At 33.8% G+C, this 20,633-nt stretch overlaps 2 protein-coding genes across 20 annotated transcripts in view; one reads left to right on the forward strand and one right to left on the reverse strand.

The window, feature by feature from the left end:
• Hdac4 (histone deacetylase 4) overlaps nt 1–20,633 on the reverse strand; it is a 108,681-nt gene that overhangs the window by 13,403 nt on the left and 74,645 nt on the right. For 9 of the 19 annotated variants that reach the window (XM_083037613.1, XM_083037612.1, XM_083037608.1 and 6 more), the window contains 4 exons: nt 18,446–18,505; nt 12,870–13,033; nt 5,342–5,446; nt 50–169 (listed from right to left, as the gene is read on the reverse strand). In XM_083037613.1, coding sequence (XP_082893739.1) covers nt 50–169; nt 5,342–5,446; nt 12,870–13,033; nt 18,446–18,505 — 449 coding nt within the window. Of the gene's footprint in view, nt 1–49; nt 170–5,341; nt 5,447–12,869; nt 15,119–18,445; nt 18,506–20,633 lie in introns of those variants that run through there. The other 10 variants (XM_083037611.1, XM_083037619.1, XM_083037620.1 and 7 more) reach the window with 9 other exon arrangements.
• On the forward strand, nt 6,690–8,066 carry LOC145936721 (uncharacterized). Its single transcript, XM_083039184.1, has 3 exons — nt 6,690–6,946; nt 7,351–7,552; nt 7,872–8,066. The coding sequence occupies exons 1-3, from the start codon at nt 6,690–6,692 to the stop codon at nt 8,064–8,066; spliced, it is 654 nt and encodes a 217-aa protein (XP_082895310.1).

Raw genomic sequence — 20,633 nt, forward strand, 5'->3', positions numbered from 1 at the left:
AAAATTTATTATACATATATTGTGACTAAAGGAGAGGCAGAAAACTCACCTGAAGGCGTTGCTTGACTTCAGTGGACGCGTTTGCGCTGTGATCGTGTTTGTCCTTCTTCCTGAGAGCCTCCAGCCTCTCCTTTTCTCGCCTCTCTTCTAGCTGTTTCTGCTCCCAAAGCTACGACAGAGAAGCAAAATCTGCGTTGTGAGAAAAGTCATTTTTATTACATTTTATTACTCTTTACTGCTTCTTCTAACATTATATGCTTTCGTCTTTCTCGTGATAAATCATCATTACAGGATCGCGAAAGAATAAAATCCCATCGAAATTGGAGCTTTGGTCGATAGAGCTGGCGAGAATTATGTTCGATTAAAACCAGAATCCAATTACGCGGGAATTCGCAATCGCAATAATGTTCGTGTTGCGTAGAAGCTCGCAAGGGTAGCATTTATTAAATATCTCTCCCTTCACCCTCTCCTCATCCAACCCTCTTTTGCCCCCTGAAACTGCGTCTTAATTGGTTTAATCTGGCACGCGTAACCTATGCAGGTCAAATCATCATCGTCTGCAAACGACGCAAACCCGTGTCCCTCGCGTTATTATATCGATAGTTTTAGCTTGATTATGAAACGCACAGCTGCTGCATTAATGACTATGGGATTCGACAGTATTTTTCTATATATTATCCGGCCCACTCTCTCCTCTCGCATTGAGGGAATCATATTTTCTAAGCTATACGTAGTTTGGTATACAATATATTAAAAACCTATATATCCTCTGTAGAAACTTTGGAGAGAAAAGGTAAAGATAATAGAGAAGAATAAGGAGGCTGTGATTAGAGATTAGGGACAGATATAGATAAGAAATAAGTGGTAGGAGTTAAGTGGTAAACTGTAAATTATAAACTGTTAAGCTGTAGTTATGTAAATCTGTAAATAAGTAAATAGGTAAAATGTAAAATGTAATTTATAAACTCTAAGGGTTATATTTAAGATTAGATAAGGTAGTTAGTAAGGTAGAAATAGGAGCGATTGGATGAATGAGTTGCGCAGTATGTGTGATGTATAAGTTATTATTGTAAACCACACACAAGTTCCACTTCTTGACTGTATGTTGAGAAGTGAATAAATTATTATACATATATATATCCTCTGTAGCAATCACTAGCCACTAACCATCACTAGCAATATTTTTTACTGATGCGTTGAGTAAAATTTTGTATCTTGTACCATAAAACTGTATTGACTTAACAAGATGAAAAGAATATTAAATGAGTATTTTTAATTCGACAATTTTTAAGAGAAATGTGATTTATAAAATGATACAAAAACGCACGATAAAGAGAAATATCTTTATTGGCAAAAAAGTAGAAAAAAAAATAAAATAAAATAAAACACGTGGGAAGCCTCATTGACTTTAACGCATTGGTAAAAATAAGGAGAGATAAGATTATTCTGAAAACGTGTCAATAGTCATTATGTATGAAATGTATGTACACGCGCGAGGAAAAAAAACTGTCTTAACTCTTCGACAGATAAAGTAAGTATGTATACGAGGAAGAAGAGAGATAGCGATACGAATCGCACGTGTATCATTTCGTTTGCGCGAAATTTCGCAAGGACATCAAGGAAGCACAAGAAGCAACATAAATCTAATTCGCGCGTCCTATATAATCTCTCGCTCCACGATTGACGTGTATATTAGACTATTAGGATATAACGACGTGATTCGAGATCGCGAGAGCATCGAATCATTTATTAATACATTTATTAATACATTTAGATATCCGGCTCTTAAGTCAACGCGTTCGCTTAGATGATCGCGTATCTCCTCTTCCTACTTACTTCTCAGAGAGACTTCCGAATCTCGCGACTAGCCGCGGAAAAGGAGACTCGTTCAGCAGAGTTCATCGACATCAGCTCTATTCTACGCACGTCTGGCATCGTTCTTGTTCGCGCGACGTCTCATTATTCGCCAATTAATATCCGCCGCGCACGTGGAACGTTCGCGTCTTTAACGAGGTTGCACTCTCTCTCTCCTACGCGCGAAATTATTGTTTTCTCGCCCTCGCGTCTTCGTATCATCGAGTATTAGTTACAGCTAGAAAAGAATCTATAAATCAGTTAATTAGTCGGATTCAAATTATATGCATAAAAAAAAAATATATATATATATATATAATACTCGATATTTAAATAAAATATATTTATTAATATTATAATATATAAATATATTTATATAAATATGTAATAAAGAATTCAAAATGCAAAACGGTGATCTAATGTATATTCAATAAGTTAAGAAAGTTACCAAAGTTGAGAATTAATAACCGTTAAATAATACAATATCAATAAATGTTATTTATTCTATCGATAAAACAAAATTTTAAAAAATTTCAAAATAAATTTCTGTTTACTCATAAATATACACTGAGAGAATTTTCTCTTAGAATATACTCTGAAAACTGCATAATAAAATTAATCAAATATATTTTCTATTTTATTGTAATAGATATTATTATTTTTATTGTGATAAATATTAATCAGAGAAATTCTCGTAAAATTCTTTCCATATTATATTGTCCCACGATTATCATGATTTTCAGAGTAAATTCTAAGAGAAAATTCTCTCTGTGTATAGATATAAATAAAAAACTCTAAAGTCTTTATCTTTTTTACTTTATAATATAGAATTTTAATTCTATCAAAATCTATTAATCTAGTATGTAGATACTTGTCTTTACACAGTAAATTGATAATTAAAAAAGATACTTTATATAAATGAGCATCTAGATCAAACTGTATAATAAAGCATAATAGCGTCGTTCTTTCCCCCCACGTACATAATTAATGTCGTCATCATATTTACCGTTTAACATTTTCGTCCGATCTCTTTAGTATCGATTGTACAATGTAACGAAGCATACTTACAATCGTCAATGTAATAACATCACGCGCTAATAATCAATAACCGAAAGAAAGCGCGAGCTGACACGATAATAATATACAATATACACAAAGCACAATCGACCAATAAAACAAATCAAGACAGTTGTTGCGCGATCGCGCCTACAAATGCACCTGCGAGACCGGAAAACACCTGCGCGCACCTGTTAACACCTCCCGCGCCCGGAATACGCCGAGGCGGAAGTGACGTCGGCACACGCGCCACAGGTGCAACGGGTATGTTTACGGTATCTCGACGGCCGAAAATAGCATAGACGTTATGAGATGTCGATCAAAGGTGCAAGGAAAACGAACGAACGAATGAATGAATCAAAACCCTCTCTCTTTCTCGTTCGCTCAGTAATAATAAAGCCACCTTGAACTTTGAAGAGTAAAAGAATAAACTTTCAAAAAGAGTAATTCAAGAGTAAAAAAATTTCGTTGTGAGATGAAAAAGAGATTGAATTTGCTCATCAGTCTAAACAAGATTTACGAGTCGTATTTTATTGCAAAATATTTTTTGAAGTAACATAACGATGCGAAAATAGAATAAAAATACGATGTAAAAATAAAGATTAAAAAATGAACGAATCAGCGACATAAATTTTTGCATTTATGAAAAATATCCATATTAATCATGAATGAACTTCTATTTGATCGGCTGTGATCCACTCTCCGATTGTAATCGAATTAGATTTTATTTATATGCACAATAAGAGTTATCTGTATATGTATACGATATTAATTCAAAGTGCGCGTTACTTTAAACTTTAAAACATGTTGCACGCACGTCAATTTCAATTTATTATCCCTCGTATCGTCGGTGAATAGCAATTTTCTATGACATATTTATACGCGATGTTAGAAGATTATAGGATACGACGAATCCATGCATAATTACGATAAACGAGCGTCACGATACGTACGCGTTATGCGAAGTGGAAAGGCTATATCGATTTATATACTAGAACCGCATCATTCTATACACACCAAAATAGTTCTATAAAGGATGTCAAGTTATAAAAGAAACAATTTGAAGAAACAAGGTATAATCACATTTTTGCATCCGCATCTCCAGGGATTTAATACGCGAATAACTCTAAAGTACAAAAAAAATTGTCTTAATTGTCTGAATACTTTATGTGATTCGATAAGACTTTTTCTCGAGAAATTAACATATTTCGAATAATTTTTTAATTAATCGTATACCCCGATTTGCATTTTCTGCGCAAAAACTGAAATCTTCGTTTGTAGAGATAAATTATTATTCCAAATAATCGACTTTCGGCTATTACATACAAAATGCAAACTGAAATTATAGTTGCAAGCGTTTCTGCAGCTGCAAAGTTGTAGCTTAAAATTTTATTTAAATCAACTTTTAAAAAGAAGGATTCTTTCTAAACGTGGAACTCTTGGCGTGGAATTATAAATTTCTTAAAACTTTAAAATGAAAAATGATATAAAAAATCCTTCGCAGGATAAAAGTGGGATGTTGCATACGTGGATTTGGAGTCCGAAGACAATTTGATTTGATTTAATTAACTTATCCTATTAATTTCAACTATCGAAGAACGATAAAACTATATTGAAATTAAAGCTCCCGAATTCTTAATAATCGATGAGTTTACGTGAAATGATACGCCAGCTTCACGCATACATATACAAATACAAACCGGAGATTGCGAGGTCGATCGAGAATCTTGGGATTCCGCGACGCGGCGATGCGGCTAGTTTATTTTCACGATCAACCGTTATTGTTACTATCGCCTTCGTGACGCACGTTACGCGCTTCGCCGACAATGAGAGGAATATTCCGCTGGACTTTCGACAGAGCACAGGGAGAGGAAGAAAGAGAGAGGAAAAGACACACAACGCGGCACAGGGTGACGTTTCGAGAGAATTGTCATCGCGAACGGCGACGGGGAGAGACGAGTATCGGATAAAAAGTAAGAGAGAGAGAGAGGATTCTCTATTATGGACGGATAATACCCGGCTGCTATGCTGCTGCTGACCGTTGGTGCAAGTGTTAGTCGTTCAGTAAGAGACCTCGATGGGATTCGCAACTTTTTAGATGAATCGCGATGGGAAACGGCATTAGAATACATACATCAGTCAACGATTGGTTAAAATGAACATGATCATACTAGATCTTTTTGCTAAAGATGAAAGAGGAAGACTTCTTTTAGAATAGTATTAAATCTCACACATATAGAGCTTCTTTAACATAAAATGAATTAAAATAAATTCTAGTTCATAGATAGGCACTATGATGAACCATAAGTTCTATCTAAGCACCTATCAAAGAGCTCTATCTAAGCACTATCAAAGAGCTAAATTTATCGAGATGTACATAATAAAGTAACAAATCGGTATATATATGTAAAGTCTTTAAGATTGGACTCACCTTGAGTTGATGCAGCTGTTGCTCGTGCATTTCAGTCAATTGTCGTTCCTGAGCCTGGTATTGCTGCCGGAGGATCTGCTGTTGAAGATGATGCTGCTGCTGTAGCTGGAAACAGATCCAGATATCTCAAGGGTATTGTAATGTTCTTAATTGAAGAATAAAATATTAAAAATGTCTGAAGAGTGAAAGAGACAGAGTGAATATAATTCGCGCAAGTGTAAAACACCATAGTCACTCGATATTTCTTCTTTCAATTGAAAAGTCCTCACAAAGCCTACGTTTTACGATATATATTTTTTATTCTATTTATCAGAGTATATTAATTCATTAGCAGACATTTATTTTTTTTCGATCTACCAAACGGACGGAGAATAGAGGAAAAAAAAAAAAAAAAAAAAAAAAAAAAACGCAGACGAACATGGAGATGCAGATTTATCCTTTCAATGTGTTTCTGAATAAGCTTTTGTTGCGCGTCAAGTGGAAATGCGAAAGTATGCATAGCGCAAAAGTTTCACCGCCAATATGGCGCATTTGATCCGTTTAATCCAATTCACCGTGTCTCTCGAATGTTTTTCGTTGTCGCGTTCGTCACACGTGGGCGACTTTGACTCGTCCTTTCTCAGAAGGAAGTGCGTGGGTCGCGCTGACCACGAAGACCAAAACAATTTCGTCCAATTGGTTACATCCACGAACGAGAGCGCGCGCGAACGCTATTGCCATGTGATTCCCATTGCACTTGTGTAAGAATATTTAAAAAATCGAACATGATGAAAGAGAACTATGTCAAATGTTTTTCTACAATAGATTTTATGGTTCTCAGTTGATATTCCTTCAACCTAAGACATTTATTTTCCTCTTAGAAACAAAATTGGAAAAAAAGCAGAGAACGAGAGTAACTTGAACCCTAGTAACTTTAATTAAGTTTGCGAGACCGCGGTCCTTAGTCATTTCTTAATTTCAGATTAGTCATTACTGAAGTGATAGGATCTTAACAATAATTTAAATTGTTGGATCGTGTACAGAAAAATCCACAAAAGTCAAAAACTTCGAAATGATTGATGAACCCAAATTCGAAAGTAATGTAAAAAAATGCAATTTTGTAAATTGAATTTTCATAATTAACTTCACGATGAGCTTAATTTCAAGCCATTGTAATTGACAGTTGAACATCGCTTTGTCACTGTCGCCATAATTCATACATCAATCTATTAACCAAAAGCTGATCGATCCTGAAATTTTCGAATAAATTGATATACACATTGCGATGTATCGTGAAAAATAAGTGTCGGTATAAATTGTGTTGCAAAAGTGAATTAATTAGAACTGATTTGGGAGGAAAATTGCGAAAATGAACTTTACGGGACAATATAAAGCGAGGACCCTCGCTTTCATTATGCCTCCGAGCGAAGGTCCGACCTCGGGATGGAAAGGATACGCCCTTCGAATTACGGCGCTCGCGGTAGGTTTCGGCATTTGCGTCCTGCTGTTCCGAGGGAAGGGTTCGTTTGCCGGAAGATGGAGGAGTTTGCGTAGAAATCGTAGAATTCAAACCGAGTTGGATGACTCGAGTGCCAATTCGAGTACCGAAATGAAAGAGCTCAAGAGGTACACAATAATTTTTAAGAGAGAGACGCGCGCTACATTAATATAATACTTTTCTATTAAATTTAAAATAGAGAATTTCATTTTCATCTATAAATTCGTTTTTTTTTAAATATACTCTTTTATAATTTTTTAAATCCTTTCTTTTATAATATGTCTGAAATAATTTATTTCCGTATAACATCGTTGTATGTAGTACATACTATCATGTATGTACTATGTATATTTGAACATTGGTGTTTACGTTCCAACACACGTTTATTGGCTGTTTAACTCCTGAAATAAAAGCAACGTGTATTAACAACAATGTGAAAAACGCGCGTGTGTGTACATATATGTATGTATGTATGTATGTATGTATATATGTGCGACCGGAAGTAAACGGCGCACTTTCGTTTTCTCGACAGTGACGACAGATCCATAGTGACGTACAACGGCGAAGTCTGTCCGATCTGTTTAAACGCGCCGAAGATCGGCGTGAAAGCCTCCTGCGGTCACTTGTTGTGCGCTGAGTGCCTGGCGCATTATTGCGATGTTAGAATAGCACCTGCGCCACCACCTTGTCCATTATGCAGAGCGCCGCTGAAATCGATGACCTTGGCCGAATTTGTTAGTGTAACACAACGCGCCAACTTCCACCGCGATAAAAGTGATAGTGAGCCGGAATACAGTGAGATGTAAAGATAAGATGTAAGAGGAGAGAGCTTATAGAGATATAGAAAATACCCCTATATAATGTAGGAGAAAAATTATCTTCTTACAGTTACATCATCTCACTGCATTTCACCTAAACTGATAACCTTATAAGGCTAGTTCATGTTTATGTTGAAGTAAACATTTGGCTCGAAACGGCAATTAAAAGTTCAAGATTAAAAAGTTATATATACAGAGAATTCTTTCTTCCAGTAATATATTAATTTAATTACAGGCCGTTCGAGGTCCCAAGATAATAGATCCAAGCACCATCATGGTGCAAGACTGGATACGCGACTATAATCGTCGCAGTTCAATGTCGATGTGGTCATTCCTAACGACGCGGCTCGCCTTTTTCTTCAACATCTTGACTTTCTTTCTAATTGTCGGATTAATCGCCGCGAGACTTCCGATTTTTCCGGAAATATAAATTTAAAAATCTTTGAAAATCTTATCGCGCAAATAATTATCACTATGAAGCTTCTCGACGAGGAAGATACGCGTTAATCATTAACGCCTTTCTCTCAAAATGGACGATATCATCCCCTGCAAATCTTCCGATTTTTCCGGAAATATAAATTTAAAAATCTTATCGCGTAAATAATTATCACTATGAAGCTTCTCGACGAGGAAGATACGCGTTAATCATTAACGCCTTTCTCTCAAAATGGACGATATCATCCCCTGCAAATCTTCCGATTTTTCCGGAAATATAAATTTAAAAATCTTTGAAAATCTTATCGCGTAAATAATTATCACTATGAAGCTTCTCGACGAGGAAGATACGCGTTAATCATTAACGCCTTTCTCTCAAAATGGACGATATCATCCCCTGCAAATCTTCCGATTTTTCCGGAAATATAAATTTAAAAATCTTTGAAAATTTTATCGCGTAAATAATTATCACTATGAAGCTTCTCGACGAGGAAGATACGCGTTAATCATTAACACCTTTCTCTCAAAATGGACGATATCATCCCCTGCAAACCTTCCGATTTTTCCAGAAATATAAATTTAAAAATCTTTGAAAATCTTATCGCGCAAATAATTATCACTATGAAGCTTCTCGACGAGGAAGATACGCGTTAATCATTAACGCCTTTCTCTCAAAATGGACGATATCATCCCCTGCAAATCTTCCGATTTTTCCGGAAATATAAATTTAAAAATCTTTGAAAATCTTATCGCGCAAATAATTATCACTATGAAGCTTCTCGACGAGGAAGATACGCGTTAATCATTAACGCCTTTCTCTCAAAATGGACGATATCATCCCCTGCAAATCTTCCGATTTTTCCGGAAATATAAATTTAAAAATCTTTGAAAATCTTATCGCGCAAATAATTATAACTATGAAGCTTCTCGACGAGGAAGATACGCGTTAATCATTAACGCCTTTCTCTCAAAATGGACGATATCATCCCCTGCAAATCTTCCGATTTTTCCGGAAATATAAATTTAAAAATCTTTGAAAATCTTATCGCGCAAATAATTATCACTATGAAGCTTCTCGACGAGGAAGATACGCGTTAATCATTAACGCCTTTCTCTCAAAATGGACGATATCATCCCCTGCAAATCTTCCGATTTTTCCGGAAATATAAATTTAAAAATCTTTGAAAATCTTATCGCGCAAATAATTATAACTATGAAGCTTCTCGATGAGGAAGATACGCGTTAATCATTAACGCCTTTCTCAAAATGGACGATATCATTCCCTGCAAATTGTCTATTGCAAATTATGCATTTGCAAGTATGAGTAATGAATAAAAAAGGAAGAAATGAAGTGCACACTCTGCATATGATAATAACGATACTGATACCCGATTTAAGACGCATATACAGGTATCATCCTGGGGAAACTAAATGTCATATATGTTTACAATAACGATAATGACATTGCATTAATCATATGCTAGTTCAAGAGCCAAAGCTCATAGGTTAATTTAAATTCTACCGATATACCTCGTAATGTTATATTGTTAGTTTGCGATTCTTCATACAATTTATCATTACATAAGTGTCAGTACTAACACAAGACGTTTAAGAATTATATAACAACGTAAACAACTTGCTTCAATTTTCTTCCAGATGTTATATTAATCGCATTTTTTTCATTTTAGATAAAAAAACTTTAGACATCATCCCAATGAGTAATCGTAAATTATGCGAAAAATTAAGATTTCTACTACTGATGCACGCAATCTTTTGGATTTACTCTGTGATGTTGTACGTAATGCGAGAAAATTAATACTTTGTTTATCAGTGAAAATTAATGTTGTCGAATCAATCAGAGATCGAAAACCAAATAATTTTTTTATTACTTTTTTTAAAACTTATTTATATATGTCTTCGATGTGCATTATGCGATAAAATCATGTTATCATATAATAGCTGCAAGTATCATTGTACTTATACTTTATTTTCTCATCTCGTAAAAAAAAAATTTTTTGCAAATCTCTTAATGTAATCTGGCACACAGATTTCTAACTCATGTGTAAAAGTATGACAGAAAACTTTGAAAATAGCAATTCGACAAAGAATACATGGATGCAAATATATAACTGTTTACTTTTTCATAATGATAAACTGTACTTCGAACATATTATCTAAATTTTTAAAAATTGTACTTATTTTATCTAATCTAAGTTGATTAGAATTGACTCATAGACGATATATCTAAAAAGTTTTAGTCTTTTCAAATATTTCCGACAAAAGAATATATATGTATATATATATATATATACGAGTATATATATATATATATATATATTATATAAAATCCTATTATAACATATTTTTTTATAAAATATATAAAACCGAATAGTAATATACAAAAAATTATAAGCATAAATTGCATAATAAATTCTATAACATAGAATAGATTAAAAATATATATTACTGTAAAAAAATATTAATTAATTTATATAAATATATAAATAAAATGTGTAAACACGCGCAAGTGTGAATCTATATTCCTTTAATAGTTAAATCATTTTCTAAAGTGGGGAGTTACCTATTAACAAAGCATAGAAATATTTTCCATAGAATACAAAGGTAATTGGAGTCGCGGTTACGTAAACCTTATGTCAATTAAAAAAGCGTTCGTGTGACATATCTCGACTCCGCGAAAACGAATGGCGTATTAGAGGTGAGCTTATCGTCGTCTCATCAATATCATTTGTGTGAATTCCGATTCATTTGCGAACGTATATCCCCGATAAGGCAGACGCGCGCGGAAAATAACCCACCGGTGTCTCCCGTCGCGTTGTTTATCGCCGTCGAACGTATGATAATTGAATTCTACTCGCCGAATAGACGCACGGATTACGTAGCAGGATGCGTACGTTTTTACACGTGTCTCCGAGATTTCCGCCAGACGGTCGGACGCGTCATATATGTAACATAAATATGCAACAGGCCGAAAAAAAAAAAAATATTCGCTATGGATTATGATACAATAAGAAATCCTTTCGACGGAAGAAAGTCTCGCGCGATTGAATTAATTTTCTCCCCGTTATATTATATATTCTTTAAATCTCTCTCTCCCTCTAGGAAGAAATCGATTCCAAATTTATTTTAGAGTGAAATTATTAAAATGAAATTATTTATTCTGATATTATTAAACTATTCATCATTAAAGTAATGTGTTATCGCAACGATACAAAAGAATTTTATCGTAAAAAATATTCTTATTATAAAAAACCTATATTATCTTGATATAAGCTGGAATTCATTCAGCTTATATCAAGATAATATAGGTTTTTTAGTTCATTCTACTTAATAGAGAAAATTATCGAGTAATATCTAAAAAAAATATCTAGAAAAAAAGTAAAATAACACAAGACTCTATGAGAAGACTTCGGTTGAATAAGATAAACGCCAACTCATTAAAATGCACATTTGGGGTTTAGTTAAATATGCGCTACACGCTATGAAATACGGCATGTATGCAATATTCAATTATATTTTATGTATGTATTTATACAGGTATGTATATATGTATACCTATTTCAAGATTGTTTCCAGCCTTTTGTTTTCGAGGGGCGAAACTTGATGCAAATAACGAAACGTAATACTGCAGTTATAGAAAATATCGTACGCGATATATGTTTTCTTTCCGGCGGATTCTCCGCAAACATTAAATTTGGCCTTCGCGAAAGTATCGGCGACCTTGAACTTAATTGCCATGTAACTAAAGCACGATCGATCGAACTCACCCAAAACTGTGTGAGAGCTCGGTTGCAGTAATCTAAACTTCATCGTATACATATATGCCGATGTTTCTGCGATATATAGTTATCTATCATCGCAATCCATTTCAATGCAATATACTCGCACAAAAGGTTCGCATTTCCTTTCTCGAAATCATTTTATTTCAAATCCTTTTATTAAGAAGACTTGTGATTTAGAATAACACATATACATAGGTATTTGTATTTTATATACACCACAAATAAATCGTTCTCTTTCTCTGCCTTTTTAATTTAATATAAAATAATTTTGATAATATAAAAATAAAAAAAAATATATATGTCATTCTTTTTAAAATCCTTGTTACATTAAATCATATGTATATATAAAAAAAATATTTCAACATTATGGCCTAATATCGCGAGAAATTTATAGTGCATTTCAATATAATTTTTTTCAATATAAAAAAAATATTATTTTTATTATAAATTATACTACAGATAATTTTTATCGATTATCACACAAGTTATAATATTATATTATATAAATTTCTCAATTTTCTGTATTTACTACTGTGCAACTTTAAGAATTTGGCAAGTACATTTCAAAAAAAGAATTGAGGTATTTATTTTCACGAATTGACAATCTAATAAATTGTATATAATTAGGTTTGAATTAAAAGATATCTATTTTATAATTGATACAACGCGGTTCTCCAAAAAAACCAAAAGACTCCGAATTCATTCTGTACACAGAGCGACCGAACATTGTATGTATAGATATTTAAATACAGTCATGCATATAATTACACACTGACAGATTCTAGAGGGAGGATTTGAGATCAAAGTCATTCGAAATTTAAAAAAAAATAAATTTTGCTAGATTTGTTTAAAAAATTTAGGGAAAAAATGCAAAAAAAGCGTGATAAGAAGAAAAATATCAAAGTAAATAATTTTTGAACTCTTTCTTCATCTCCTCATCAAAATCAGGATCTGCTAGTGTATACATGTTTATAGGTATATATATAGTTGTACATTACCTGCAGTATCCTCTGCTGCAGCGCGTGGCCGTGCAAGTTGGCGGTGTCGGCTGCTGCGGCGTGATAAGCACCGGAAGTCAGGGTGGCGGCCGCCCCTCCCCCACCTCCGGCGCCCAAATCTCGCGGTCGCGGCATCGGCGAGCCCGGCGTATCCCTGGCCATCTCTACGCACATATAACAATAACAGAACACGTCCGGTAACATGCTCTCGTGAGCGATCGCGTGGCGATGACGATGGACGATCGTCCCGTGACGGTGATGCGGATTTCCGCCGCCGACGAGCTTCACGCTCGAGCTTTCCGCGCGCGGATATCGATCAAACGCGCTCGTTCGTTCCACGTAAACCCTCATAGTTTTTTCCTTTTTTTCTTTTTTTTTTTCACAAGATATATATGTCTTCTTCTCCCGTTTCTCTATCGAACTTTTGCACCGATACGATCGGAGAACACGACGAGTTAATTAATTAATCTCGAGCGATAAAATGTATTTATTAGTGGAATGAAAAGTCGTAACAACTGGTATTAAAAATCCAACCTTGCTTCGTCGTCGTTGTTGCTCGATAGATTCACTTCTCCCCTTCCTACGTCACTTACTGATGTCTCGATAATTTTTATCAATATTCGTTCAATAATACATCGCGATATTTCACTCGTTACCAGCTAACTGTTGTCCCGATGGCTCTTATCGATATTTATTCAACAACGCATGCCGCGATATTTATATACAATTTACATTAAATTTAAATATTGGGAAAGAAATCAACATACACAAACACACGCGACTAAAATTGTCGACGGTAATGTCTTGTTATGTATCTCGCCTGTTTAAAACCCTCGCTTCAAGCCTCTCTCTGTCCTTCTTCAATGTCCAAGTTAGTTCAAAACGACGTCAAGATATGAAATATTGAGGAAGGCGAAGATCGCACATACAAAAATACAAATAGTGGAAAGAACCAAAGTTTTTTGCGTCGTGTTCGTTTCCAAACAACGTCGGTTTCTGGGAAACGAGAAGCGATTACATCAATCCGGTTATTTTTCTTTTTTCTTCCTTTTTTTCGGGTTATCCGAGTCTCTAATTTTGGAACGATCTGACGGAGTCGTGCAATTTGCGAGAATCTCGCGGCAACGTGATCTCTCTCTTCTTGGGCCCTCTCATTATTGCCAGTTGGAATAATAAAGGAAACGAAAAAGCCTAAACCCAGCGATCTCTAAACGTCCTTCCTGCCCCAGCCCCAGCCCCACTTTTCCCCCTAATCGCGCGACAATCGGAGAGAGGAACTCGCGTGGAATTCACGCGCGTGTCGCTGCCGATGTTTATCGCCTCGTTATTCGTTCGTCCGCGACGCGATAACGCGGTTATTTTTAGCGTTTATTACGCGCAATGAAACACACGTACGCAAAATGCTTATCGCTCGATTTGCAGACACGAGGCAACAACGAACAGGCCTTCTATTTTCGCGCCTGTCGCCAATTTTCACACGTCCTCGTTAAAGAGAGGTCCTCGAAAAGTCTTTCGAATTAAATTTCAAGAGTGACAAGAAGGAACGAACTTGATCACCCGAGTTTTAACAAAACTTTTCGCGCACTATTATATCGTAATAATTTATTATCGCACACTGACACGAGGCAAACGCGCTCTTCGTTCATAGAGCGAAATTTTACATCGTGATGAAATTCCAGAGAGAGACGCGCGTGTCTCCGATAAAGCGTTCCGCTTATCAGCGTTCGGGGGTCACAAGTTCAAGCCTCTCTTGGCGACGCACTATTAGAGTTTTAGAGCCGATACGGAATACACATGGACAATTTATATGCCCCCCTTTCTGTCTCTCTCTCCACGGGCGACGCGACTTCACAGGTGGAACTCCTCGTGTTTTCTCGCGACCTCGGGGCCGCACGCGCGTGCAGGAAACGATGACGAACCACGAAGAGGAAGAGAAGGAGGAACTTTATATACGTCGCTCGGCAAAAGCAACGGTCAGCGCTAAATTTAGCTCGCGCTGGAAACGATTACGCGAGAGCTAAGATGCGAGGTGAGAGAAACGGAGAGAGAAAGAGAAACTGTGATACATAAAAAAAAAAAAAATAAGGAAGAGGAAGAAAAGGGAGGAAGAGCGAAACGAAAAGGAAATCTCGTCCCCTCGGAAGACGGATCGCGACTGCGAACCGATCGCGACCGCGAGTCGTTCTGATAATTCCTCATCATTTGCGATGGAGGAAGACTGGATGATGGACGGATGCTGCATCGAAAGCGGGGAGCCTCCGCGAGATATTGGCCAATCGAGAGAGTGACGTTTTTGGTCGCGTTCACGTGGTCTCGATCTCTCTTTCCTTCTCTCTTTCTCTACTTCGAAACTCTGATCTCGAGAGCGATGAGGAATTCTTCACGAGAGAAAATTCCACGGATGTATGCGAGAAGAGCGCGTGCGCCACTGAATTATACTAAAAATGGAATAATTTTTTCGAATAAATTTGTTTATTTAAGAGAAGCACGTTAACTCTTGCTGCTGAAGTATAATAATAATAAAAGCGAGTGACAAAGTAAGTAAAAGACTTGTCTGGTTGCAATCAAGCTTTTGTATTCTTTATTCTCGTCGAAACCTCCACATGTTAATCACGTGTTGCCTATTCTTGACTTTTCTCCACTTCTTCCAACTTCACTCATATTCTAATGACCTAATAACTTTTTGACCCGCCAAAATATTTTCTCTTTGTACACAAGTTACTTATGAATTTAATTTTGAATAACAATATTTTGCAAGCAAAGAATTGCTTTCTTGGCTTTATTTTTTTCAACAAAGACAGGATATAAAGGCTAAATAAAAGATAAAAATGTATATACTTGATTTCAATTGATAAAACTTCTATTTCTACTTCTCTTTTAATGTAAAAGTATATTTCTTGTTCAAGTCTATCGAATCGGTACGAAATCATTCTTTTCAATAAAACTTTTATGCGAAAAAAAAAAGATCTTTTCAAAAAATCTGTTATTCAAAATATAAATCTATTATTCAAACTTGATCTTTATACATTTTTACTTTACACTTCTACTTCTACTTCTATTTCTACTTCTCTTCGAATGTAAGTATGCTTTTTGTCCAAGTCTATCGAATCGGTATGAATGTATACGAAATCATTCTTTTCAATAAAACTTTTATGCGAAAAAAAGGTCTTCTCAAAAAATCTAAAATATAAATCTACTATTCAAACTTGACCTTTGCCCTTCTTCTTTATCATTATCGAGAGAAATATGTATATGTTATATATTTCTGTATAACGTTATGACAAATGTAACAAATGTGTAATCGTATATTTTCGAATAAATGACAAAGATATGAAGAAGCTATAATTACAAATATATTAAAAAGATATTAAAGATAATTTTCCAATTCAACATAATTAAATTAGATCTAAACTCAATATTATTTTTATTCAAAGATTTGCGTTTAAAAGATCTATATAAATAGTATATATTATAAAATTCTTTTATAAAAAATATCAAAAAAGAATTAAATTATTATAAATGATTTATTAATAAATATTAATTCATCGATTAATTAATATAACGTAATATAAGATTTAAAATCAGACACATAGAAAACATATATAAAAAAATTGATACGATATATTTTTCTCAAAATTAAACTGCTTTCTTTTTTCAACTTTTCTTTTAGGTACTATACATTGATACGCATATTATATTTTACAAGTTTTATAGAAGTATTATAGCAATTTTGAAGATCAATATTAGATATGTTGAGATTAAAGAGAAATTATTTCTATTTCTGAATCTATACATGATAACATATATAAATGAATATGAGTGGATCTCTATAATATTCAAGGTTATCGGATATATGAGTTGCGCGCTGTCTAAAAATGTGGGTATCGAAAGATTAATAAATTTCTCCGAAAAAAATTCGCAAAAATTAATCGTCGAATATGCGGAACGCAAAAACGTGGCGCCGCCTTAATAGACTTTGACAAATTTAGATGCATTGATAACCACGCATAAATAACGATATGTATATATCAGTACGTGTGTATAATATACATACATATGTGTGTCACACTCGTCTCTGCACGCGCGTGCGAGAAAATAAAATTATTACGTTAAATCTTAATCGCGCATCGCATTACATCTTTTTCTCGGATGTTTTTCCTTTTTTAATTACGTAACGAGATATATATATGTCTCTTTGAATGTGCTCGTGTATAATTATGTTACGTCGCATATTTAGTATCGTGCTCTGAATAAAATTCTTTATCTGCAATTCTTTATCTCGACATTACATGTAGCATATAACATTTATACGTGTGAGTAATGCTTATATTAAGAATTACCTAATTCTCTTATTCACATTTATTAAATCATTGTGCGGACTCTATAACGTGGAACGCTTTGCACGGATGTCAAAAGGAATATATTTGATTTATTAAATTCAGGTTGATTCAATATTGTCATTTTGCAAATTTTACGAGAATTAATATCTTTAAAGAATTTTTTATTGAGCAAATAATTTGTAATAATATTTTATATAGTACTCTTTTATAATACATATAAATTTACTTTTATACTTTTTATATTATATACCTATTATATATTTTACCTATTTTTTTTACTCCAACTTATGTGTACGTACAAAAGAAAGAAATTTATATTATTATTGATATGTTTTATTATGAGCCATATTATATATATAATGGAAAAACGAAAAGATCGGTCATCGGTGTTTACCGAAATAACGATGCCAACAGAATGGCAAAAACGAGGGCAGGCTCGGCAAACTTGAAATTTATATTATAGATGCGCAAACAGTTTGGCAGTAATATTTTCCTCCCCCTCCCCTCCCCCTTTGCGTGCACCACCCACGTCGATTATGGTTATACCGGTTATACCAGTTATTACGACTTGAAATAACATTTGTGTTCCTGAAATCTGTTCTCGCCATTTCTTTATCCTTTTCTCTTTGCGGCTGCTGCTGCCTTTCGGAACCGGATATATTTAGAAACTAATTGAACGTAAAAACAAACAATTTGTCTGAACTTTAACATAACATTTCCAAAACGTATGATTCACCGTTGCTCGATTCGTCCATTGTCAAATAATAGTTATCGACTTAGATTGTATGTCTATAAATATATCGCGCTCGATACTATAAATATATAGTACAGTTTCTACAATTTAAATCTCCATGACAAAATATCAATTCCGAAAACCGAATCTTAAATTGATATAAATTAATAAAGAGACAATTTTAACAAATTATGAATCAAGTGCTGACACTGTAATCTATGCGTGTGTATGTATGTGTGCGTTCTTTGACAAATTATAAATTATGTATATATACTTTTAACTTCCATTCTTCATATAAAATATAAAATATACATATATATATTTCTTTAAAATTATTTTTATTTAGGATCTAAAGACTCTGAAAATACTACATTAATTAGTTAAATGTTATAGAAACTGCACGATATTTTATTTAAATATCAAGAAGAAAAATTGAGAAAAGTCGAGGAAAAATTGCATCGATCACAGAAAACTTTAGAGATATGAATAGCAAAAATGCTCACCCTTTTGAGGCAGATGCGTGAAGGCGGACGTGATCTCGACACTTCTGTAGCCCACGTCTTCTGAAACAAATTACGAGCGTTTTACAAAATTGATGCACACATAGAAAAAATAATGTAAATTATATATATATATATAGTTTTAAAAAAATTTGTTTGCATTATTAAACGCAATCACAAATTCGCTAATTCGTAAATAAACGTTGCAATTTGCGCTGATGACAAGCCGTCGATGTGCATAAATAATAGCTGACTGTCGATTGACGTCAACCTATTTGAATTACGGTAAGAGATGCCCCCGAGCAAACTATTGTGAACTATTATTATATATCACGATTGATGATAGTGATGACGTCGCATACTTCAATTACAACCGGTCAGCTTATCTCAGATTAGTCTTGTGACTGTGTGTGCAGTTTCTATTTAATTTTCCACGTGCGGACAATTAAATTTAAAAAAAAAATAATAAAAAATGAATAACAATATTTGCATCTCAGAATAAAAATGAAGAAAAATTGATTATATCAAAGCATGACAATTTAATTTTTTTGTGTAATTTATATAAAACTACCAAGGTTTTAAATTAAAAATCTAAAATGGATAGAAATAAAAAATTACAATAAGAAAATTATTGATTTTTAATAGTTTCAGTACACACAGAAAAATAGTAATATAAACGCAAGTAAATATACTTTATGCAAATAAATATTATCTGTTTCAAGTATTTCATAAGTTTATATATTATATATGAACTTATGAAATACTTGAAACAGTAATATTTACTTGCATAAAGTATATTTACTTGCGTATTTTTCTGTGTGTAGACTCTTTTCTTTAAAGACTTTAATTTCCCGTTAGTTTATTTTACATCTATAGAAATACACTCGTCAACAAAATTAACACATATGTATTTTAAGTCAAAATTTTGCATAATTTCAAATAAGCATAACTCCGCTAAAAATGATCGGTTTCAAAAATTTTTTTTTCACTGTCAAGCTTGAAGTCTCTACTTTAAAAACCATTCGTCAGATTTTTAATTTATCCTCCTCCCCCGTACGCCACTGCTTTTTTTTTAATTTGTAGTAAAAAGTCCACATTTTACGAAAGTTATAAGATTTGCGAAAAAAATTTATTTCACCCCGTGGAGTGCGTCGAAGTACGCAATTTTTTTTAGACAAAACACGTCCTTACTTTTGAAGCAGTAGCGTACGGGGGAGGAGGATAAATTAAAAATCTGACGAATGGTTTTTAAAGTAGAGACTTCAAGCTTGACAGTGAAAAAAAAATTGTTCAAATCCGATCATTTTTAGCGGAGTTATGCTTATTTGAAATTATGCGAAATTTTGACTTAAAATACATATGCGTTAATTTTATTGACGAGTGTAAATGAGAAATTGAACAAAAAATTAAATTCTTTTTATCTCAAAATTGATAATTAAATTTTGAGCAATCCACAAATTGTGAGAAATGCATAAAAACTGACAATAAATTTTACAATTATTCCTTACATAATGCCTTAGATAAATCTTTCTAATGTTTGTGTTTACATTCGTACGAAAATAATAATTGGATTTTTTCTTACAAGCGTATTTTTATTTTATTAAGCGCTCTCTAACGCGAGAGAAAATATGATCATGAGATGCATTGTGCGCCGGCCCCGTTCTAATCTTGGGCGCAAGTCGAGCTGCCTTATGATTAGATAAAGCACACCATCACGTCCTTTTCGTGTGTTTCATCTAAAATGTCTCGCTTACCACAAACCTGAGATGATGTCGCGTCATTCTCAGGTTTCGTGCGGCGAGGGGCCAATAAATGGTGAACCTTATCGTCGGGACTTAAGAAGCGATAGTTATCGGGCCCTTATCATGCGTATCTTGTTGTCGATTATAAAAAACAAAAATTCTGAATAATTAAACGAAAATAAAATCCCAATAATCCCTCTTCGTATAACGTCAAGGTAAAATTTTTATCTGTTTAGGAAATGCATTATCATCTTGATTTGAGCTTTATGCGTATGTGTGTTGATTATTAGACTGTTAAAATAGTAATCTTTGACTTTATATATCTGAATAATATGTAGGTATATAAGACATTTTAGAAACATATTAATTTTGTTGGCGGTTTCGTTGAAGCTATTTTTTAAATATTTTCTATATAAAAGGTAAAAGATTTTTTATATTTAATATCACAT

Source organism: Prenolepis imparis, unplaced genomic scaffold (assembly GCF_030444845.1).
Source record: "Prenolepis imparis isolate NDT839.2.m4 unplaced genomic scaffold, iyPreImpa1.0 SCAF_5, whole genome shotgun sequence".
In the NCBI taxonomy this organism is placed as follows: domain Eukaryota; kingdom Metazoa; phylum Arthropoda; class Insecta; order Hymenoptera; family Formicidae; genus Prenolepis; species Prenolepis imparis.

What these genes read in the sequence shown, in the direction of transcription:
- LOC145936721 (XM_083039184.1), top strand. Translation starts at nt 6,690, where the DNA reads ATGAACTTTACGGGACAATATAAAGCGAGGACCCTCGCTTTCATTATG. An exon ending in GAAATGAAAGAGCTCAAGAG is followed by an intron (nt 6,947 to 7,350) that starts GTACACAATAAT and finishes TTTTCTCGACAG; the next exon opens with TGACGACAGATCCATAGTGA. An exon ending in CGATGACCTTGGCCGAATTT is followed by an intron (nt 7,553 to 7,871) that starts GTTAGTGTAACA and finishes ATTTAATTACAG; the next exon opens with GCCGTTCGAGGTCCCAAGAT.